At 39.9% G+C, this 16,776-nt stretch overlaps 1 protein-coding gene across 5 annotated transcripts in view; it reads right to left on the minus strand.

Moving 5' to 3' along the window:
* The window catches only part of epb41l4a (erythrocyte membrane protein band 4.1 like 4A), a 299,725-nt gene that overhangs the window by 32,418 nt on the left and 250,531 nt on the right, over positions 1 to 16,776 (minus strand). For all 5 annotated transcript variants that reach the window (XM_043710609.1, XM_043710582.1, XM_043710590.1 and 2 more), the window contains 4 exons: positions 12,577 to 12,696; positions 11,694 to 11,741; positions 7,272 to 7,340; positions 5,569 to 5,679 (listed from right to left, as the gene is read on the minus strand). In XM_043710609.1, coding sequence (XP_043566544.1) covers positions 5,569 to 5,679; positions 7,272 to 7,340; positions 11,694 to 11,741; positions 12,577 to 12,696 — 348 coding nt within the window. The remainder of the gene's footprint in view (positions 1 to 5,568; positions 5,680 to 7,271; positions 7,341 to 11,693; positions 11,742 to 12,576; positions 12,697 to 16,776) is intronic.

Raw genomic sequence — 16,776 nt, forward strand, 5'->3', positions numbered from 1 at the left:
GCTTTCCTTTATTGGTCAGAGTATTGAGTATAGGAGTTGGGAGGTCATGTTGCGGCTGTACAGGACATTGGTTAGGCCACTGTTGGAATATTGCATGCAATTCTGGTCTCCTTCCTATCAGAAAGATGTTGTGAAACTTGAAAGGGTTCAGAAAAGATTTGCTAGGATGTTGCCAAGGTTGGAGAATTTGAGCTACAGGGAGCAGCTGAACAGGTTGGGGCTGTTTTCCCTGGAGCGTTGGAGGCTGAGGGGTGACCTTATAGAGGTTTCCAAAATTATGATGGGCAAAGTCTTTTCCCTCAGGTTGGGGAGTCCAGAACTAGGGGGCATAGGTTAAGGGTGAGAGGGAAAAGATATAAAAGAGACTTACGGGGCAACGTTTTCACACAGACAGTGGTACGTGAATGGAATGAGCTGCCTGAGGAAGTGATGGAGTCTGGTACAATTACAGCATTTAAGAGGCATTTGGATGGGTATATGAATAGGAAGGGTTTGGAGGGATATGGGCCGGGTGCTGGCAGGTGGGACTCGATTGGGTTGGGATATCTGGTCGGCATGGACTGGTTGGACCGAAGGGTCTGTTTCTGTGCTGTACATCTCTATGATTCTTTGTGCAGGTTAGGTGAATTGGCCATGCTAAATTGTCCATAGTGTTAGGTGCATTAGTCAGCGGGAAATTGGTCTGGGTGGGTTACTCTTCGGAGAGTCGGTGTGGACTTGTTGGGCCAAAGGGCCTGTTTCTACACTGTAGAGAATCTAATCTAAAAAAAATTTGTGCCACTCAAGTGCCAAGCAATGACTGTTTCCAACACGAGAGAATATAACTATCAACAATAATGTTCAATGTCATTATCATAAATCCACCATTTTCAAAAGTCTGCCTTGATCAAACAGTACTGAATACAAATACTGTGGCTACAAGAACAGGTCAGAGGCTAGGAATCCTGCAACAAGTAATTCAATTTCTTTCTCCTAATGTCTGCTCACCATCTACAAAACATAAGTCAGGTGTGTAATGGAATACTCCCCAGTTGCCTCCAACAACACTCAAGAAGTTTGAAACCATCCAGGACAAAGCAGACAACGTGACTGGCACCATACCCACAAACATCCATTCCCTCCACCACCAATGAATAGTGGCAGCAGTGTATACAATCTACAAGATATACTATAGTAACTTTTCAAACGAGGTTCCTCCGACAGCACCTTCCAAGCTGCACTCCATCCTGACCTGGAACTATATTGCTGTTCTGCCACTGCTGCTCAGTCAAAATTCTGGAATACACTTCCTATTTGCCTACAGCATGAAAATAGCAGCGGTACAAGAAGGGAGGTCACCACCATTTTCTCCAGGGCAATTAGCAATGGAAAATAAATGCTGGCCCAGCAAGCAGCACTCATGCCCTATGAATGAATGAAAAAATGTTTCACAGTCTGAGCGATGAAGCTGTTGTACCCTCAACACTGATTGATACCTTTCAAAAAGACTTGTTGGTAAAAAACTGATAATATCGACATACTGCTAAAATATACCATAAAATATAAAGCCATTGCAGCCAAACAACAATTGCAAGCTTTAAATGCAACTACCAATATTGATGCAGTAGCTGGACCCAGAAAGCTAGCCAATTGTATGCAATGTCTAATCTGCCACATCCCTTGCTACGCCTGACCTGTGTTCCAAGATCTTTGCAAGTCAAGACATTTAAAATGACATTGGGCTCATCTATGTAGTAAACCTGGTTCTGGAGATGCAACCAGAGACTACAAACCAAAACCAAATAAAAAGCATGTGCAGTGTACTGGCAACAGGAATACACTTGGGACCCATATAATTACAAGCATATTCATGAGGTTAGCAGCCAGACAGATCTATATGTAGATTCAGTGTGGGAATGTCTCCAGCTGGAAGTGGACAAACTTTCCTCATTGTGAGTGTGATACAATATGCAAGTGAAATCAAACAGTCCAGAACCTTGGTTATTATCAGCATCATATGCCTGAAGAGAAGCAGCAAACACATGTTCATAGCCAGAGTTAACACAGGAACAGGTACAAACATCTGACAAGTCAGAATCCTGAAGGATATGTTTCTGGTTCATAAGATGTCAATGATACAACCTACAACAGCTAAACCAACAGTATATAATGGGTCACCTAGTCTTTGCATTGATACATTTGACATTGAAGTGCAGGCATAGCAAATCTGCATCAAAACTACAGCAAGCTAACTGTGGGCATAAGTGGGACCAGCAGTAGCAGGGTTACTGACATTTCAACATCTCAATCTTGTGACCATGAGACTCACCAACCTCAACAATGTAAAGAAACCCCAAATCCTCACAATATTCCATCATACCCTTGGTCTAAAATTTTTGAGATTCATTCAAGACTTATCATCGTGATGACAATTTTCTCCTAGTCATTGACTACTTTCCCAAGTTCCCAATTGTCAGACAATTGGAGGATATCGCGAGTATGTTCATGGAAGACATAATGAATACAATATTTGTGAAAAGATCATTTATGATAATTGTCCACAATAAAAAGACAGCTCTTTGAAAGACACATCTCTAAATGGGAATAAATTATGAGATATCTTTGCCACACTACTGCAGATGGAATGGCATTGCTAGCAATGGTTTGCATCATTAAGGTATCAATTAAGGTATTAACTGTGAAACACAGGGAAACAAAACATGATCTCCATCTTGTTATTGAACACTTAGGAGCAAACCCTCTCGATGTGGTTTGTTCACAGTGGAAATTATGGCAGGTTAGAACAACCTTGCCAAGCCATCACATCCAAATTCTCAAAAACAAGCATGTTCTTCTTGAATAAATAAGGGAGATTGATGATTGCTGGCACATGAGTGACAAATAGATATGAAACTCTTGATTATGTGTGAAGGTCAGAATGGATCAGAGTTATATACCCTACCAAGGGAATCTGGTCACCACAGAAGCATCCAGGATATAGAGTGAGCCTAGATCCTATGAAGTCGCAAAATCTTATGAGCAATGGTAAGGAAAAACAGGAGTCAACAAAGGGAATGTAGAGTCCTAAATACTCACACTCCAAGCGTGCTTAGAAAACATCCAAAAATGAGCTTGGAGAGTGAGTTTGTAGAAAACTACAAAGAAAACCCTCCAACAATACATGAGATGTCAACACCCATGTGTTTAAGTGCAGATTTCAGGAAGGTCATACTGTCCTGAAGCTTGGAACGATTGCTAAACTACCTAATTGTTATACAGACTCAAACTCTTAAATTCTTCCATTCAAATTTCTTAAGTAGAGATGTATTTTTGTGTAAAAAATTCTTGAAACTATCTTAATGTAGATGTATTTTCACTCATAATAGATATATTAGATTAGATTCCCTACAGTATAGAAACAGGCCCTTTGGCCCAACAAGTCCACACCGACCCGCCGAAGAATAACCCACCCAGACCCATTCCCCTACCCTATATTTACCCCTGACTATGGGAAATTTAATATGGCCAATTCCCCTGACTTGCACTTTGGACTGTGGGAGGAAACCGGAGCACCTGCAGGAAACCCACGCAGACACAGGGAGAATCTGCAAACTCCACAGAGACAGTCGAACGTGGGCCCCTGGTGCTGTGAGGCAGCAGTGCCAACCACTGAGCCATTGTGCCACCCACTATTATCTTGTAAAAATGTGATGTTGTGATATCATTGAAGGAAATGAGCAAATAATCAGATGTAGAGCGTAAGATCAGTAGCCCTTACACAGTCCAGCTTGCAGCAGTGAGAGAGTTGCAGCTCTGCTGTGACAAAAGTTGCTGAATCTTCATGGTAAATCTATCTGCTGTGCAATTTTTGAATATATCTTCAAATACACTGATCCTACATTTAGTTTACCAATCGTGGTGTGAGGTTGATGACTTTGTATTCAGCAAACATGTAACCACAACAGTTTTGACCATTTAATTGTTTAAGTAGAGTCATAGAGATATATAGCACGGAAACTGACCCTTCAGTCCAACTCGTCCATGCTGACCAGATATCCCAGTAAATACTGATGCAAAATATTCATTCAGTACCTCTCCCATCTCCTGCGGCTCTACACAAAGGCTGCCTTGCTGATCTTTGAGGGGCTGCATTTGCTCCCTAGTTACCCTTTTTTCCTTTATGTATTTGTAAAAACCCCTTGGATTCTTCTTAACCCTATTTGCCAAAGCTAGCTCATGACCCTTTTTTGCCCTCCTGATTTCCCTCTTAAGTATACCCCTACTGCCTGTATACTCTGCTCAGGATTCACTCGATCTATCCTATCTATCTTTTTCTTAACCAAAACCTCAGTTTCTTTAATCATCCAGCATTCCCTTCACCTACCAGTTTCCTTTCACCCAACAGGAATATACTTTCTCTGGACTCTCGTTATCTCATTTCTGAAGGCTTCCCATTTTCCAGCCATCCCTTTACCTGCGAACATCTGCACCCAATCAGCTTTCGAAAGTTCTTGCCTAATACCATTAAAATTAGCCTTCCTCCAATTTAGAGCTTCAACTGTTAGGTCTGGTCTATCCTTTTCCATCAATATTTTTAAACTAATAGAATTATGTTCGCTGGCCCCAAACCGCTTCCCCATGGACACCTCAGTCACCCTCCCTGCCTTATTTCCCAAGAGTAGGTCAAGTTTTGCATAATAGGTACATCCATATACTGACTCAGAAAACTTTCTTGTACACTCTTAATAAATTCCTCTCCATCTAAACTCTTAACACTATGGCAGTCCCAGTCTATGTTTGGAAAGCTAAAATCCCCGACCATAACCACCCTATTATTCTTCCAGATAACTGAAATCTTCCTACAAATTTATATCTCAATTTACTGCTGACTATTAGGGGGTCCATAATACAATCCCAGTAAGGTAATCATCCCTTTCTTATTTCTCATTTCCACCCAAATAACTTCCTCCCTCAGCACAGCTGTAATGCTATCCCCTGTCAAAAATGCCACTCCCCCTCCTCTCTTGCCTCCCTTTCTATCCTTCCTGTAGCATTTGTATCCTGGAACATTAAGCTGCAAGTCCTGCCCATTCCTGAGTCATGTTTCCTTACAAGTTTGTTTCTCAATTTCCCTCTGACTATTAGGGGGTCTATAATACAATCCCAGTAAGGTAATCATCCCTTTTTTATTTCTCAGTTCCACCCAAATAAGAATACATTTTTTTTGTGGGAAAGTAAAACCAAGTTGCACATCAAATTATTTGATATAACACAGAATAGATTGACTGATGTGTGCAGACGTTTCAATGGATCTTTGAGCAACAATACATTTCATAAGAAATCTTCAATGATCCTTTCAGACGGAATTCCCAGCAATGTACAACTGCTCCAGTGCCACATTGGCCTATGGTTCAGAAATTAGATCAGTACAAATCTTACAATCTCAAATGCTTTAAAGTGGGATTGTTTTAGAAACCATTTTTAAATAGCTCAGAACAAAATGAATTGTTTTTGCAATTGATCCTCGCCTCAAATCATGAAGGATGTCATTGTCAATTGTAGCATTTTGTAATTTCCAAGAATACATACTTTACTTCTGAAAGAACAGATCGTTCACCATCAGAACATTGAGAGCGTCGATACTGACGAAAACTTCGAGGTGAATGTGAATGCCTGATGCGTATGGGGTTACCTTGAGTCCTGGTGAGAAAAACGTTTGGGAAATCACTGAGAAACAGAAAACTTCATACAAATTTTTTAAAGTGTGTTACGTTTTATGTAATTTAAAATCTTGTATAAATGTTAATTGAACTACATTAACAGAACTCTCTTCTCACTTCATTTTCTCATTTTTCTGGCTCAGTCAGGGTACAATTTCCTGGGTTTAGCTGCTCTCCAATATAGCAGCTAAGTGGCTAATCTGCAAGCGTGAGCCTACTGAGTGTTATCAAGCTATTCAATTGAGGTACTATGCAAATTAAATCATGCCACTAGCCAAAATCCACACACAGTTATAGGTCAGCTTTAGGCCAATGTGTAGCACTGCTGTCTTTGAATCAAATGTTGCAACTTCTAGTCTCACTCCTGAAACTTGAATCTGAAATCTAGACTGAGGCTCTCATGCAACACTGAGGGAGTGGTGACTTGTTGGTGATGTGACATCCAAGATTCTTGGGTGACTTGACAGGGTAGATGCTGAGAGGTTGTTTCTACCTGTACAAGAGTTTACAACCATTGGGCATTATCTCACAATAAGAGATTGCCCATTGAGGCAGAGATGACAAGATATTTCTTCTGTAACAAGTTAGTAAATCTATGGAAATATGTACCACATAGGGCTTTAGATGAATGGTCATTAAGTGCATTAAAAGCTGACAGACAGATTTTTCATCAGTGAGGAACAATCAAGGAAAAAAGACAGGAAAGTGCAGTTGAGGATGATCAGATCAGAGCAGATATGATAGGTTAAATGGCCTACAATTGCTCCTATGTCTTATGGTTTTATGTTTTGCTTGGTGCTGTCTTTTCAGATCCTAAAAAGCACAGAGAGTTTCTCTTTGTGCCCTGACCTTCAGCAAATGTCAATAAATTAAATCCTCTGTCATTAGTACATTATACAGCTTATTGTACTTTTCCATGTACAAATTGACTGCTGATTTACCTACAAGTGTGACTAGACTTCAGCAGTATTTGATTGACAGTAAAGTTTTTTGGGATGTTCTGAGGTTATGAAAGGCACTGTATAATTGCAAGTCTAATGATCAAGACCAGTAACTATATACAGCTCCCTGTCCCATCCCTGCTCAATCTAGATACAAAGGACAATGTAGTATTTTTACCAAGAGGTGTTGATGCAGTGATATTTAGTAATCCAATCCTCGAATCCAATAAAAAGCTGGAATAAAACAGCAGTCTGATGACATTGTTGTGAAAACTCACATGGTTTATCATCATGTCTTTTAGGGAAGGAAATATGCTGACATGTGATTCCAGACTCACAGCAATGTGGGTTGACTCTTAACTGTCCTCTGGGCATTAGGGATGGACAATAAAAGCAGTAAGTAGTAAGCGATACCCACTTCCCATGATGTAAATACTTTGTTAAAACCAGTAAATACATTACGATCTACAATATTATAATCTAATTTCAAATTCTCCCAAAATTTGTCTTTAATGCTTAGGTTAGGGAAATTTAATTTAAAATATTTAACTATTTGTCCTTTACTTAATATATGAGCCACAATAAGGCACAATAAATAAACAGCACAGCTGTATAAGTTGAACAAACTCACTCTACTTTGGTGTATGGTATCTCTTTCAGCTCTTCTTCTGTTAAACCAATTGGATCTACCAGTTCTCTCCTAGAAAACAGAATTCAAGAGAAAATTAAAGCTATTCCATTAAGTGTATGTATAGTATATAAACAGAATTTCAACAAAAATTAAAGGAATTATAAAAGAAATACACTATTTTATCTGCATCTCAAGCTTACCTTTCCAATATATTCCTCAGTTATCCTTTCTGTTGATTGTTAATGTAGTTACCTTTCCCTTGCTTCCTCCAAGATTGATTGCCATTTGAATAAAGCATTGGAGGACTTACAAACTACCTGTTTGGGTACAATATGCTCAATAGTACTCAAGGGGTGGTATTATCACTAGACTATTAATCTAGAAACTCAGGTAATGTGCATGGGACCTGAATTCAAAAACTGTCATGGCAGATGATGGAATTTGAATTCAACAAAAATCTGAAATTAGGAGTGTAATGATGACTGTGAAACTATTATTGATTATCAGGAAAAAATACCGACCTGGTTCTGTAATGACCTTTAGGAAAGATATCTGTTGCCCTTACCTGGTCTAGCCTACACGTGACTCCAGACTTACAGCAATGTGGTTGTCTCTTAACACCCTCTGGGGGCATTAAGAATAATAAATGACAACACTCACATCCTATGAATGTAAAAGAAAGCCCTGCTTTCATTGAAAATGCACATCACTGGTTGTAAAAATGACATTTTAAAACAGTTTTTTTCTGTGGAATTCTTTACTTCCTCACTACCCAAATTGTTTTTGAAGGTTCTTAAACTTCAGCTAGTCATTTCAATAATCTTTTAACTGAACTGCTAATGAATCAGTGTTTGAATCACACACTGATGAATCAGCAAAGGTTATAACGGCTGAAAGAGGCATTTTATAGCAGCAAATGTGAAACCCATGCTAATTAATCAATTTATCCCTCTAATCCAGCTTTATCCTTCCCAATGTATTAAAGCAGCACAAAAAAAAATCACAAGTGAAATTCTAAGGCTAATCACATATTATTCCTAGTTTTCCTCCAATGCCTTTTCTCTGTTGTTCTACTGAGTATAGTTCCATGCTTATGTCTCTGAATTTTAACTGAATATTTCCAACTTCTTTGTTCTCTACATAGTATCCTCTGAGGTTTATCAATGTTTTATGCTTAGCTCCTTGCTCTTCCTCAGCTACATGTTGCCCCTCAGAAACATCATCTCCAGAAATGGAGTTAGCTTCCTCATTGTCATGGAAAGTAACTAATCTTACCCTTCATTCACTATTATTCCCTCTCAACTTGCTTGCTTAATTTTCAATCTTGAAGAAATTTTGACTTACAGTTAACATTAGGAAGACTGAGATTATTATCTTTTGCTCACAAAACATTTACTTGTCTCTGATTAAAGTTTTCATAGACTATATCAAAATCTGGCATTTTGTTGCATTTTGAGTTAAGATCTGGTCTCATATGCTCTCTACCTGTTACATCTTTGTTCTTCTCTACCTCTGAAATTTTAATTTTTTTTTCTTGAGACGTCATTGTCCTAAAAATTTGGTTCCTGAAGTTCCACTTGCAGTTTTCAAAACTCGAATACATCCAGATCTTTGCTACATGCACTAAGTCCCACTCATCTGTTAATGCTCTATTTCCTCATCTGAGAAATTTTATTTCTCAGATTTAAAATTCTTGCTCTTGGCTTTAAATCCTGCATTGGTTCTGCTTTTTCCTCTAGTCCCCTTGAATGCTGTGTTTCCCTGACTCATCTCTTGTGCATCTCCTCTTCCTTCACTCATTAGTGGCCGAGTTTAATGTCTTCACTTTCTTCCTATATTTTCCAAGACTTCTCTTCCTTTAAAGTATGCTTCAAAGTACATTTCCCATTGAGATGTTTATCTGAGAAACAGATTAGATATGAAAGGCACTATAAAAATATTGATTGATTTTTATGAGCTATAATTTGTTTTTGACTGCTTTTACTATTAAGTGTAAACAGCATTTAATTCTCTGATCTAACGAAGATCGTTTACATAATTATTCGTAACTCCAGGTGTAAAGTCAAATACATAGAATCCCTGCAGTGTGGAAACAGGTCATTCAGCCCATCAAGGCCACACAAACCCTTTGAAGAACATCCCAACCAGACCCAACCCTTTCCATGGCTCATCCAGCTAACCTGCACATCCCTGGACACTAGGGCAACTTAACATGGGCAATCCACCTAATCCACATATCTTTGGACTATGGGAGGAAACCAAAGTACCTGGAGGAAACCCAGCAGACATGGGGATAATGTGCAAACTCCACAAGACAGTCACCCAAGGCTTGAATTGAACCTGGATCCCTGGTGCTGTGAGGCAGCAGTGCTAACCACTGAGCCACTGTGCCACAAAGAATGCACAACTGGCAACAGAAGAAAAAACACCTTAAAAGTGATGCATTTTCTTCAAAGATACATTATCAAACAAAATTTGACACTGATCCACATCGTGTTTTGAGGGCAGAAAGGAAGTAGCTTTCAAAGAACTGGAGAAAAGAGGATCAAAGGGACTTCAAGAGGCAATTCCAGAGTTTCAAGTCTTGATATCAGCAGTGCTTCTACACTTTAGCAGACTCTTCCACAGTTCACTATGAGGTGAGGAATACCACAGCAGGTAACTCACCTCTTGACTCCCCAAAGCTTCTCGACCATCTACAAGGCACAAGGCAGGAATGTGAATACTCCTCACTTGCCTTGATGAGTGCAGCTCCAACAAAACTCAAGGAAGCTTGAGTATCCAGGACAAAGCAGTTCACTTGATCACTCCACATCCACAAGTATCCAATCCCTCTGCAACCATTGCTCAGTAGCAGTACTGTATACTGGGGTTAATGGTGATAGGTCAGAGAGGAGGATGGAGTGGATAGATGGGAAGGAAGATGGAAAGGTCATGAGGGCGGTGCCGAGTTGGAAAGTTTGAACTGCGATAAGGTGGGGAAAGGGGAAATGAAGAAACTGGTGAAATCCACATTGATGCCATGGGGTAGGAAGATCCCAAGGCGGAAGATGAGGCATTCTTCCTCTAGGCGTCGGGTGGTTAGTGAGTGGCGATGGAGGAGACCCAGGACCTGCATGCCCTTGGTGGAGTGGGAGGGGGATTTAAAATGTTCGTCCATGGGATGGTGGGGTTGGTTGGAGCGACTGTCCCGGAGATGTTCTCTTAAGCGCTCTTCGAGTAAGCATTCTGTCTCCCCAATGTAGAGTAGACCGCATCGGGGAGCAGCAGATACAATAAGTGACATGTGGTGGAAGTGCAGGTGAAACTTTGATGGATGTGGAAGGCTCCTTTGGGGCCTTGGACGAAGGTGAGGGGGGAGGTGTGGGCGCAGGCTTTGCAATTCCTGCAGTGGCAGGAGAAGGTGTCGGGAGGGGAGGATGGGTTGTTAGGCGGCTTGGACCTGATGACATAGTCGCGGAGGGAATGGTCTTTACAAAAAGCGGATAGGGGTGGGGAAAGAAATATATCCCTGTTGTTGGGGTCCGTTTGTAGGTGGTGGGAATGGCGGAGGATGATGCGATGTATATGGAGATTGGTGGGGTGGAAGGTGAGGGCCATTTTCAATTATTTCCAAAATCAACACTACTCCTCCATTTGCCAACAAAGCTCCAGCCTAGCCCCATACTGAGATCTAAAGAGAAGGCTGGACTTATAGAATTATACCATTAATCTTTAATTACTCATTTATGGAATATGGGCATCATTGGCTGGGCCATTCATTGCCCATCCCAGGTTGTCCTTGAGAGGATCGTGGTGAGCTGCCTCTTGTTGGTGTAGGTAGGCCCACAATGCCATTACGGAGAGAGTTCCAAGATTTTGACCCAGTCACGATGAAAAAAACAGCGTGATATTCCCAAGTCAGGATGGTGTGCGGGGACCTTGCACACCACAGGTGCTCCTATTTATCTGCTGTGTGTGTTCTCCTAAATAGTAGGAGTCATGGTTTTGGAAGCTACCTTCTAAGGAGCTTTGATGAGTTTCTGCATTGTTTCTCATGGATGGGATACCCTGCTGCTACTGTTTGTCAGTGGTAGAGTGAGTATTTGTGGATGTGGTGCCACTCAGCAATCTATCTACAGTACATGGACAGCAGTGATTCCACAAGCCAGATCACCACCATCTTCTCAAGGTCAACTAGAGAGGGGCAATACAGCCTGGTCCCAGCCAGCAACACCCACATTAAATAAATGAAAGAAAAATGTTTGGGTTGCATGCCATGACTCAAACTCAAGGTGTCCACTTTTATTGCATTGCAGTCTAGTGAATCTACTTGCACTTAAATATCCTGACTATTACTGTTTACCATGACCTGAATAACACAACTCCCAACCTGGGGAAAGCAGCCATATTATTAGGATTGCAAAATTATTTCATACTCACTGAATATGTTTCCAGAGTTCTTCCTTTGCTTGTATGTCAGGACTTCTCCTACAGAAAATATACTAACTAAATAGTTGCAATGTTAACTTATACTACAGATGAGATCAACAGCATAAGCTTTAAGAGAGATCTGATGCGAAAGCAGGTCCTAAATAAACTTGTGCACAAAGGTTCTATATGATTATACTAAAGGAAATATTTTTAAATTTCTATAGTTCCATGATAAAATGCTTGTGTTAGTTTATAGCTATGAAAATAAGTAGGTGTTGAATTTCCATACACATAGTACAAAGTTGCTCTGTTATGGCTCAAGGTGCTGCTCTGCTGTTTGACTTAATATGATCCCAGTGCACTTTTTCACACTGACACAGACCTTCTGTTTCAATTGTCTCACCATTTGTAATGTTTCATTCTAGCTGCTGTGTGTTATATATGTACACTCGGTTGTAAGGTGTAGTGGGGGATGAGTGAATTGAATTACAAGCCACGAACCTCATTGTTCATTGAGACTAGGAAAATCAATAGCAGAAAATTGCATCTCTCTGCAGTCCACAAGATTCTTAGATATAAATCTGGGCCACGCTTGATCGGTTCCAAATGGGCATCAACATTTAGCATATATGAGAATCAGCAGTTCCATTTAGAAAGGTGATAAAGATTACCGCTGCAATGACTAGAAAAACAAAATCATGCTGACGCAATAGGAAGACCTTTGCAGAGATTAGGAGCAAAGAATACTTTTTGGGCATTATTTTCATTTGATTATGCCATATTTGACCTATGAAAGCCTAATGCATGAATCAATATCTAATAAATTATATATCATTAATTAGCATAATTAGTTCTTCAGATTCTCAATATTAATGGGCTGTTAAACACGTACGATCGTGACCTATGCTTTGAACGTCTGTTGTTGGGGTCAGCCATTGATCGTTCTTTTTGCCTCCTTAGCACTTGTTCCCATTGAGGAGCCGAGTCCACCATCTCATTCTCTTGTCGTGATCTGAACAATGGAAACATGGCAGGTGTTAACTGCAGCAGAGTGCTTGAAACCAACACAAATCAAAAAGGAAATCTTGATAGACTTAGAACACAAAAGACAAGATTGAATTCATCAAAGTCAAATAAGGATCCACTTATTTAGAGGCAAACCCTGTGATATAAGGATTCAAATTCTAAACTCACCACAGCTTATCTGCTAAAATCTATACCTTCAGGAAGTTAATTTACTTTGCACCAATTAATTGGCGATCCAGGTCAATATAATGTTTAACTCTAGATTGTCCATTGAAGTTAAAGACGAAGTCTGAAGCATCTGTGGTAACTGGTATTATAATAATTAAGTTTCATTTTAGTTTAACTAGGAAGTGGAAGAAACATAATAATACAGTTAATACTGCCATCGATTGGTGGACTCGAAGGTATTCCTTGCTTTAAAAAAGTTTCTGTCTCACTATTGCAGAACATTTAGAACCAAATACACACATGCTCAGTGGCTCAGTAATTTTTTTTTGGTACATCTCTGACTTTTGATTTCTTCTCAGTCTCACTAGAAAAATTCAGCAAATTAAGCAGAATTGAGTGTTTGGGTTTTAACTTATTCTTCTAATCATTCATTACTGTGCTAGATTGTTTTAAAAATTTGAAGATAGGCAAGATTAAGAATTGTCCAAGTGTATATGTAATACACCGATTAGAAATTTCCCCCCAAATGCACATCTTATATTGATAATTGTCATTCCTTATTCTAACAAAGCAGTGTGGGCCATCAGCTGGATATAATGAAACATTGCACAGGCTCAGTTCTTCAATAAAAAGAACAGAAGGAGGTTTCGGCTGGTTTGTCATTCCACTGCACAATTATTGTGAATTGAAATGTATTTTTTGAGTTGGTTAAAGTACATTGAAGTGGACTATTGCTTCTCTGCCTTTCCTGCATGGATTTAACACTTGGTAAATGAATATTCCTAGTGAACTAAAAAGACCAATGTGCCAATTATTCTACACTGTGGTCTTTTATAGTAGCAAGTATATCTCATATTGCTTTCTAGTTTTAGTAAATGCAATATCTTTTATAAAAAAAAGGATCATTTTTATGATTCAAAATAAATCTTTAGTAATACTTTGTTATTCATAATAAAGCATTTTTTTTTAGATTACATTACAATGTGGAAACAGGCCCTTCGGCCCAACAAGTCCACACCGACCCGCTGAAGCGTAACCCACCCATACCCCTACACTTACCCCTTACCTAACACTATGGGCAATTTAGCATGGCCAATTCACCTGACCTGCACATCTTTGGACTGTGGGAGGAAACCGGAGCACCCGGAGGAAACCCACGCAGACACGGGGAGAACGTGCAAACTCCACACAGTCAGTCGCCTGAGGCAGGAATTGAACCCGGGTCTCTGGCGCTGTGAGGCAGCAGTGCTAACCACTGTGCCACCGTGCCGCCCATATCTTGCCATATGATCCAATATATTATTGCTATGAATGTATCATGAAAAATGTTTGTAAAGTTGTGAGAAAAAACATTGCTTTTAATAAATGTATCAATACAATTACAATTGTCTATTTGCTGGGGCACAAAGGTTGCTTAGTTATCATTAATTATCATTTCAATAAAAGGCTATTTACTCCATAACTTACTTTGAATCTGGTAATGTTAATGGGAAATTAACCTATAGACAAAGTAACATCTTGAAAGTCACAAGGAAGTGAAAAGTAAGTTGCCATTTCCACAGGGGAGGGGAGCAGTGGGAAGATGGTGGAATAATGTCACTGGATTGGTAATCCAGATCCCCAGGTTGTGGGGCATGAATTTGTGAAAGTGACGAAATTTGAATTGAATAAAAACCTGCTAGTCTAATGATGACTATGATGATTTCCCACTCCCTGCCTTTCCCTGGAACTCTTCAAGTATCTTTTCAGGGCTTTATCCAATTTTCTTTTGAAAGTTATGATTGACTCGGTCTCTAACACTCTCGGAGGCAGGGTATTCCAGATCCCAAGCACTAGCTCAGTTAAAACTTTGCTCCTCATGTTGATCTTGTCAATCCCCTTAAATCATCAGCCCTTATTGCTTGGCTTTTCTGGCTTTGGAAACAGTTTCACTCTGTCTACTCTGACCAGACTATTCATGACTTTAAGCAGATCTATCAAATTTCCTTCCAATGTTTGTTTCATTACAGACAACTCGAGCTTCTCTTATCTCTTCTTTAACCTGAACATGTAACTGAATTCTCTCACCCTTGGAACCATCCTTGTCAATCTGCTCTGTACTTCACTTACTCCTTAAAGTGTAGAGGTCAAAATCGGGAACTATTCTTTAGTAACTAATTCCTTAATCAATATTACAACACCACTTCCTCGATTACATCCTTTCACTATTTTGTCTAAAATTTCCATACCCAAGAATATTGAGCTTTCAAGCTCTGCCCCTCCCTCAATCATATCTCCAATAACATACTTAAGCCATATGTTAATCAACACCCTCAGCACATCTGCCTTACTCACAATATTCCATAAGATCATAAGACTATAAGATATGGGAGCAGAATTCAGCCATTTGCCACAACTAGTCTGCTATAGCATAAATGACAATTGATGTTTCTCAATTAAAATAAATGGCATCCAGTCTTGTAACTTAACTTGATCATATTCACACTACCTTCTCACTGACTTGGTTCCTCTTTTGTGCTTGACCACACATCACCCCCTTACTGTACCACTACTCCATATACCATCCTCCTACCAAATCAGTTTAAATCTTCACCAACCAAACCAGCTAATCTCCACACAAGGGTGTTGGTCCTGTACTGGTCCAGATGCAAACTGCTGAACTTGTACAGGTCACATCTACCCCAGAATGAAAACTATTGATCCAGATATCTCCAACTCTATTGCCAGGCATTGATCTGTTCTATTCCAGCCTGTGGCACTGGGAATATCCAAAGATTTGATGCCCTGCTTTTTAATCTGGTAGTTAGCTTCCTAAATTTTTGTTGCAGGATCTCATTCCCTTTTTTTAACCTATGTCATTGGTCTCATTGTGAACCACAATCTCTGAGCTCTAAACCTACTGTTAAAGATGACCAAATGGGTGTCACTTCCACAGATGTAGTCATCCAGACTGCCAGGAATGTCAAAGATTTCCCATATGCTGCAGGTTGTGCAACACACGGGGTGTGAGCTCCCCTGATATATCCTATCCTTACCATAAACTTGCTTCCCTTATGTTAACTTTACTCACCTTCCTATACCCTATTTTGGTTTAGTTATATTACTTCATTATATTGCTCCTGACTTTCACACATTTTAGGTGCTTAATAATACACTTTATTAATTTATTGCATTTTACGGAGAGTCTTAAACAGATTCTTACCAGCCAATAAACTTACAGATTTTCTGTAATGTTACTTCTGCTGTTTTTCAACAAACAACTGACTGTAGGACCCTCTTCCTAGTCAACACAGTAAACCAAACTCCAGGTCTAGAAGCCAGTTCTGTTGACCACTCTATTTTCTTGCTGTAAGACCTGACATCACATTCAGATGTTTGACAGCTTCCACCAGCATTGCCTGTGTCAAATCCTGAAAATCAAATGGGAGGACTGCCAGGCCAATGAGCATCATTGATGAAGTCATGTCTGCCAACATCAAATCCCTGCTCCTAAAGACCTAACTTTGCTGTTGCATCCAGATGTCTGAAAACTGCCTCCTAAGGCAGTTGTCTACTCCCAGCTCTCTGTTGGACAATGGTCAAAACACAGCCAAAGGTAAAGAGAATAAGGAGATACTCAGGAATGTACTAAATCATGGAAGCATTGATACCATTTACTGGAGGAGAAAACTGCTGACCACTCAGAATGGCACCTCCTGATCCATTAAGGCACAAGCCACCTTGAGGCTCAATGACTCGACGATGAGCTGGAATGGTGGCAGAGGAATGAGAAGAATTCCACCACAGGGCTGCCCTTTCCCCATGCAACAATGTTCCCCACTGAAGTAAAACCTGGGATACGAGACATGGCTCCTCAGTCACCTGAAGACTCATCTAGCCTGACAGACATGAAGCATCT

The sequence above is a fragment of the Chiloscyllium plagiosum genome, chromosome 2, assembly GCF_004010195.1.
Source record: "Chiloscyllium plagiosum isolate BGI_BamShark_2017 chromosome 2, ASM401019v2, whole genome shotgun sequence".
Classification (NCBI taxonomy): Eukaryota; Metazoa; Chordata; class Chondrichthyes; order Orectolobiformes; family Hemiscylliidae; genus Chiloscyllium; species Chiloscyllium plagiosum.